At 61.7% G+C, this 7153-nt stretch overlaps 1 protein-coding gene across 1 annotated transcript; it reads right to left on the minus strand.

Moving 5' to 3' along the window:
- DPEP1 (dipeptidase 1) lies at nucleotides 1-6850 on the minus strand. Its single transcript, XM_045772712.2, has 10 exons — nucleotides 6645-6850; nucleotides 2596-2728; nucleotides 2219-2351; nucleotides 1940-2090; nucleotides 1702-1771; nucleotides 1193-1369; nucleotides 1003-1087; nucleotides 848-923; nucleotides 456-591; nucleotides 1-378 (listed from the first exon to the last, which is right to left on the minus strand). The coding sequence occupies exons 1-10, from the start codon at nucleotides 6746-6748 to the stop codon at nucleotides 211-213; spliced, it is 1233 nt and encodes a 410-aa protein (XP_045628668.1). The 5' UTR covers nucleotides 6749-6850; the 3' UTR covers nucleotides 1-210.
- Nucleotides 6851-7153: the final 303 nt, after the last annotated feature.

The raw sequence follows: 7153 nt of genomic DNA on the forward strand, positions 1-7153 counted from the left end.
TGACTCAGAAGGGTTGTTGCCTTTATTGACGGTCCCCTGTGTGTCTGTGTCTGGCACTGCCCACGGCTCACTGCCCTCAGGTGAGCCCAGCTACCTGCTCAGGAGAGGCCAGGCCTTGTGCGCGGGGAGCAGCGTCCTGGAATCTCCCTGCTCTGGTGGCCTCAGTCTCCCCAGAGCTGCAGGAGCCCAGGAAGTCCGGACCCCAGGGCATCACAGAAGACACAGGCCGAGGAGGATGGTGGTGAGGGAGGCCAGCAGGGCGCGCGGCTGGTGGTGGAAGCTGGGGGCCTCGGAGTAGCCATATGTGGTCCTGCAGGAGCCCTGCAGCTTGTCCAGGGGGATGGGCTGCTCCTCAGGACTTTGTGTGTGATCGCTCACCTGGGGACAGATACAGGTTGGGCTGCCTGCCGGCCGGCCTACCAAGAAGCCTGGGTCAGGGCAGCAGCCCTCCTCACCTGTTCCACCGCCTCGAAGACCCTGAGCAGGTTGTCGGCCAGGGCGCCCCTGACCTCCGCCTCTGTCCACTGCCTCCTGAGCAGCTCGGCCACCAGGTCAGGGTACTTGGACACATCCTCAAGCCCCAAGGGGAGCCTGAGGAGAGGGCAGAGAGAACCAGGCTATGCATTCCGGGGGTCAGGGCCTCAGGGGCCCGTCCACCTCCCCACAAATCACTGGGTTGCCCACACCCCCATCCCAAGGCACTGGGGGTCCAGTGGAGTGGCCTTGAGAGTGTGACATGCTGGGCCTGTCCGCAGTTACACACTTGCTAGCTTCAGGCTCTCCTGACATGTTTATGGGGAGTGTGACCCTCCCAGCTCATCCCCAGGACACTGGCCTTGCCCCTTACCTTGAAACACCGTCATAGTCCCCACCAAAGCCCACGGCTCCGGCTCCTGCCACCTTCTTGATGTGGTCCAGATGGTCTGCCAATGAAGGCAGCAGGCGTGGGTCCCCGAGCAGCCCTCCCCACCCCTGCTGCTGTGGCCGCTCATGTCCACCTACCTGCTACCTGGGACAGGGTGGCCTCCTTTTGGCAGGAAACATAGTCATTGTAGAAATTCACCATCACCAGGCTGCCTGTCTGGTTCTGCTCAGGAGAAGGATGGAGCTGTGAGCGCAGGAGGGAGCACCGCAGCCCAGGACCAGCCCAGGGGCGGGGCAGACCCCCACACCCTGGCCCGCAGCTCCTCACCACCAGCTGGAGCACATCGTCGGGCACGTTGCGTCGGTGGTTGCACAGGCTGTAGGCTGAGGAGTGGCTGAAGACGACGGGGGCCTTGGACAGGTGCAGGGCAGCCTTCATGGTGGCCACGGACACGTGGGCCAAGTCAATGATCACCCCCAGCCGGTTCATCTCCTTCACCACGCTCTGCACGGACACAGGGCTCAGGGGCCAGGAAGGCTGCACTGGGCACACTGGTGTTTGCACAGTTTTCTTGGGTTCACCACAGCCCCCTCCCCCTGACAAGGCCAGGCATGGGCAGGGGGCAGATTTGGGCAAGGGCCCCTTGCTGGACCAGGCGCTAATGAATTCTTCAATGGCTGGGGGATGACCTGTGGGTTCCAGGGAATGCCCACCCTCGGACAACCCCTGCTAGCTTCAGCTGATAGTAAACCGCAGGCCTGAGAGCTAAGACCCTGTGTCCTGGGTCACTTCTCCTCAGAGGGGGACTGTGATCCTTGCCGAATGCCCGCCCTCACCTGGCCAAACTCCGACAGGCCTTGGCTCTCGGCCTCGTCCTCTCCTGTGTCCACCAGCCAGTTGTCAGCCCTGGGAGAGCAGACAGCAGGTGTCCCAGGGCCAGAGTGGTCATCCCGGCCCACCCAGGTCCCGGACTCCCGGAAGCACAGGGAGGTGCTGGAGGAGGGCAGAGCTAGGGGCTGACCCCTGCCCTGGGACCCTCCCGCGTGGCCCGCGGGCCCTCCCGGGGTCACTTACCAGGGTGTGTTGCAGCTGTGGGTTAAGGTCAGGTACCGCATGCCCAGGTGGTAGAGTGTCCGCAGGACGCCCAGGCTGCTGTCTATGGAGTGGCCGCCCTCCACGCCCACGAGACTGGCTACCCTCCCCTCCCGGAAGGCCTGCCGGATGCCTGTGAGGAGAGCCAGCCGGGGCGCCTGGGTGTCTCGGGAGCTTCCGCAGAGGGCACACCTGAGCAGCACCAGCTGCCGCGTTGGGGGCTGGGGCGGGGGGCTGGGGGCGGGCTGGACCAGGACCCACCTGTGCTGTTGGTGACACACACGAAGGTCTCGGGGTACATCTGGCACATGCGGTGGACGACATCGATCTGCTCCAGTGTCCTCTTCACTGCGTCTTTGTTCTGGGTGTCGCAGGGGGTGTATGCAGACCAGAACTAGGGGGCACAGGGGTGAGGGGCTAGGAGCTGGGGCCCTGCCCCCCCCCCATGCATATGGCCGTCCGGCTTCCCTCCCGTCTCAGAAGCCCTCCCACGGCCTGTGTGGCTAGGAGTCCCCTGCGAAGACTCGTGGCCTCGAGGGGCTCAGGAGGCACTGGAGGGCCTGCCGCTCAGCCAGGACACGGAGGAGGAGACGAACGGACCCCAGCAGAGGCAACTGGAGGGCTGAGCTGAGCCATACCTGGCCCCCCACAAACCCAGCCTTCAGCTTGGGGATGTTGGTGTGTGTGTGGGCGAGGCTCGTCAGGTTGGCCTTCTCATCCCGGAGCTGGTTGTTGAACATGGTCAGCAGCTGCCAGGGAAGGTCGTTGTGCCTGGGGGAGGTGCGAAGGATCAGAGGCAAGGCAGGACGGCCACATGGACCTGGGGCCTTCCCTGTTGAGCACAGTTCGGAACTGAAGCCACAGGGGCGACACATCGCTCATCTAAACGCCCAGGGCAGAGGAGCTCTCCGCCGTGCTCCACACCCAGCCCAGGTGACCGGGAGCTCAGACAGCCTCTTCCCTCCAAGGACCTTTCCTGCGGAAGAGGGAAAAGCAGCCCTGGGCAGCAGGGGCAGGAGTGCAAACAAGCTCCGTGAACAGGGCTGGCTGACCCTGGGCAGCTGGGTGTGGGACCCTGACCCTGACCGTTTTCACAAGTTAAAGATGAAATCCTCCCATTGCGGGGAGGGGGCAGGGATGTGGGTGTGACCTGGCTTTGGGGGCCTGGCACTCCCACCCCACCCTCCTGGGGCAGCAGAGCAGGGCACAGGGGGCTCTGTGACAGCCCAGCCCTGTGTTTCCAAGCACATCCTAATATGCTTCCAAAGGACTGAGCCCCTCTGAGTTTTCCCAGGAGCCAGTAGGGGTGGGTGCTTCGGAGGGAGAGAGGGGAGGGAGGAGGAGGAGAGGGGTTGACTGTCAGCAGCTGATAACAGGCTGCAAAGGCAGAACCCACAGGGCTGGGCAGGCTCCTCCCTGGACCCAGGACCCAGCAGCGGCCCAGAGGGGGAGGGACCTCTGGGCGCCAGGTCCCCCTGAGTTCCACATGTGGAAGAGACCGGGTCCGGGGAGCTGACTGGAAATGCAGAGTCTCAGGCCCGTCTCAGGCCCAGCTCAGACCAGCTGGATTCCGCGCTTTCGTCAGCCAAGCCTGCGGAGGCGCTCCTGATGGATGCCTAATGCAGTGCCAGGGGGCCTCAGTCCTGGCGCCTCGAGGGCCCGTCCCGCCCCATCCCAGGGTCACTGCTCTGTGTGGGTGGCTCCTCCTGCTTTCGGGACCCCCCTCCCCCTGGCCAGGATGAGCAGCCCCGGCCTGACCCCCATCAGTTTCCATCTCCAATCCTGGCTCCCGCCTCTCAGCTCAGTTTCTCCTCCTGTAATGTGGGGAGGCCTCGGGCAGTACCTTCCTCAGAGCCAGCCGTGAGGGTGGTGAGTAACCGCTAGGACCTGGGCCTCGCAGGACCCGCCCCTGCTCTCTTGGGGGGGCTCCTGCCACAGCTGTGCTTTGATGTGACAGGGTGTGGGCTGGTGGCCGGGATGCCTTTGCTGACCGAGAGGTGGACGGGCAGGTGAACGCCACAGTCCCAGTGCCTCTTGGTGCGATCCTGGGGCAGGGCTGGGCGGGGCCCCTGGACAGGACTTTACTCCTTGCCTGAGGGTGCCCCACCTTCTAGCCGCCAGCCAGGAACCCACAGGGGGGAGGGGCACTTTCACTGGAGCCCAGGGTGGGGAACAGAGGCCACCTTCGCCCCGCGGTCAGCACGGCTGCTCGGGAGCCTGCTGGACCCACCCTCCTTATCTGTGTGGCGGGGGCAGCCTCCTCCCGCCCCGACTCCACGGGGGGGAGGCGATAGTTCCAAGCACTTGAAGGACAGCTAGCTATTGTAGGAGACACTGCTGGTGGCTTCTTATCCATTCTCCACCTTTTTCTTGGTAAGAAAACCCCCTATTTTTTTTTTAAGATTTTATTTTTTATTTGTCAGAGAGAGAGCACAAGCGGGGGCAGAGGGAGAGGCAGAAGCAGCCTCCCCGTCCAGCAAGGAGCCCAATGTGGGGCTTGATCCCAGGACCCTGGGATCATGACATGAGCTGAAGGCAGACTCTTAACTGACTGACCCACCCAGGCGTCCCAAGAACCCCCTATTTTAGCAGGGAACATGGCCATGTGAAATAAAGGTACTTCCCTGCCTCTTTTTAGCCAGGTGGGGCCATGTGACTAAGTTGTGCCCTTTGACAGCTTCCAAAAGCTCTCATTTACAGACAGCTGTTGCTCACTCTTTGCCCTTTCTGTGTCCCTTCCTCATTCCTGCTGGCTGGCATGCAGATGTAAAGGCTGGAGCTGGTGCAGCCACTTTAAACCATGATGTGACTATGGGAATGATGGCCACTATGTTCCATTATAGAACACCGTGCCAGGACTCCCTCTGGATTTCTCTTGTTGAAATCACTTCCTTGGGTCTCTTACCAGCAAGAGTAATGCAGGTAGCCAATACCCGTCAGCCTAGTCTTAACTTTCTAGCTCTTTAGACAATTCCAGATCCCTGGATTGCAGTTCCCTGAGTATTCCTGGCTGTCTGGGCTCTTTGATCCATCTTACCCCTCATAAAAGCCTCTAAACCCCAGCCCCTGAACCCGGAGCCCCTCTCTGTGCCCAGCTACCCCCCAGGCTCCTCAGAATGAAGGAGCAGAGCACCTTCCCAGGCTCATACTGTTGGCATCCGCCTGCCCTTGCTGGCCTCCTCCCAGACAGCAGGGTCTCCATCCAGGACAGCAGCCTCTGAGCAGACTTCTCTGTGCCTCATCCCCCACGGAGCATGCATGAGGGGACCTTGGGGCCAGGAAGGAGGTACGGGGAGGAAGCAAGGGCAGAGGGGTGCACACGAGCCTCTGGTGTCCCCTCCCTTCTCTAGGGCTGCCACAGCTCTCTGGGGCTCCCATAGAAGGACGCATCCCATTTTCTCTGCTTTTCTTGCAGTTTTTTTGTCTAACAAAGCCCGGAGCATCTGACAAATAGTAATGATCGTAACATTAATTTGGCACTTACTGGGTGCCAGACAGAGACACACAGGTGCTGTCCTAACATTCCCCCCACCCAAGGGTCTGCTAGCACGTGCTGCCTGCTGCTCTTCAGACTGGGTGCACAGGGACCCAAGTCCCTGCTCTCTGCTGGTGTGCAGGGGAACTGCAGGAAGGGCGGCAGGAGCAGCTGGGCTGAAGTGTGTGCCCAGCTGGTATTTCACACGGGTCAGCAAAGCCCAGGAGGCAGTGAGGGTGGGAACATGGACGTGAGGACAAGCAGGGACAGTGGGAGCCTGCCTGGAGCACCTAGGGGTGTGGGGATGGCCAGGGGCAGCAGGGGGGTCTTGGGGGCCCATGGAGGATTTAGGCCTTCCTCTGAGCTCAGTGGGAGCCATGGCGGGTGGGGAACTTGAACCAGAAGGACAGGAGCTGGAACCTATGTCTCCCAGATGCCCTCTGGCTGCAGCACTGGGACCAGACCTCGGCTGATGGGGTCCAGCACAGTCTGTCTGAGGCTCACTGGTGACCCACTGAAGGTGGAGGTGGGGGCGGGGGGGAGGAGGGTGGATTCACGTGCACTGGGAACTGGAGGGGACAGACCCTGCCAGGCTGGCTGTGACGCCAGAGAAAGAACGAGGTGCCACCAGGGTCTTGGCTGGAAAGGGGTCTGCGGGAGGGGATGAGTCAGTGAGCACACAGATGAGGTCCAGTTGTGCACACAGCACAGAAGGAACCCGGGGACCTGGGGCCTGATGAGGCCTCCTGCAGGTGGATGCAGGAGAGGGAGGGGAATGAGAAAGGTCTCAGAAGAAGGACAAGAGGGCCAGGAAAGGCCTCCAGGGAGCCCGTGGTAGATGTCACCCTTACCTACTGGCTTCAGGTGAAGAAGCTAAGGCCTGAAAGAGAATATGGCTCCTTAGGCTATGTGGCTAGTTCGAGGCATGCTCAGGGCCAGGCCCCAACATCCTAATCCCCGGCACCCGTTCCAAGCTGGGATCTGGCACCTAGGATGCAGGTGGGAGCCTGGGGGCCTTGCAACTGCTCCATTCCTGCTGACACTTTGGGGGCCCTAAGAGACCCCGTGAAGGAGCTGAGGCCAGCAAAGGCCATGTTGTGGGTGGAGCAATGAGTCCTGGTAGAGTTAGGTCTGTCCGCAAGTCAAGGGCACAGGAGCTCCTGGCCCCTCTGTCCCTGGATCCCCCGTCCTGTCCCATGAGTGGTGGCTTACCCATCAATGACAGGTGTTTCCTGCATGATTCTCTCAGCCTCATCCCGGAACTGGTCTCCAGCGCAGATGGCCACGAGAGCCCAGAGACACCAGCTGATCCACATGACACCGTCTCCGCGGCGGCTTCCGGTGCTGCCGTGCCCTGTCTGTCCTGACCTGGCTGCCTCCTGCACCGCGGGGTCCAGCCGAGGCTGTAAGGAGCTGCTCTGTGTGCAGAAGAGAGAGCAGAGATCTTTGGTCCAGGTGATTATTGCCAGGAACCGTCCCATTCAAGGCTCCCAGCGTTCAATCAGTAACCAGTGCTTCCCCGGGAAGGGGGGGCAGGTGGAAGGTCCTGGACCCTGTGGGCTGGGTGTAGCTGACCGGGCCCAGCACAGACATTGCCCGAGGCCGCTGACCCCAGGGGAGCATCCAGAGCCCTGGTGAAAGGGCAGACTTGGGAGGGTCAACGTCTTAGTTGTGTCCTTACTCTCACCGCAGCCTGGTGCCTGAGATCTGCCAAGAACTAC

Source organism: Ursus americanus, chromosome 21 (assembly GCF_024610735.1).
Source record: "Ursus americanus isolate L20-20 chromosome 21, mUrsAme1.1.p, whole genome shotgun sequence".
In the NCBI taxonomy this organism is placed as follows: Eukaryota; Metazoa; Chordata; class Mammalia; order Carnivora; family Ursidae; genus Ursus; species Ursus americanus.

Coding starts and splice junctions, on each gene's coding strand:
- DPEP1 (XM_045772712.2), bottom strand. CDS start 6,748: ATGTGGATCAGCTGGTGTCTCTGGGCTCTCGTGGCCATCTGCGCTGGA. Junction 924..1,002: donor CACCCTGTCCCAGGTAGCAG/GTAGGTGGACAT, acceptor CTTCATTGGCAG/ACCATCTGGACCACATCAAG. Junction 379..455: donor TCTTCGAGGCGGTGGAACAG/GTGAGGAGGGCT, acceptor ATCTGTCCCCAG/GTGAGCGATCACACACAAAG.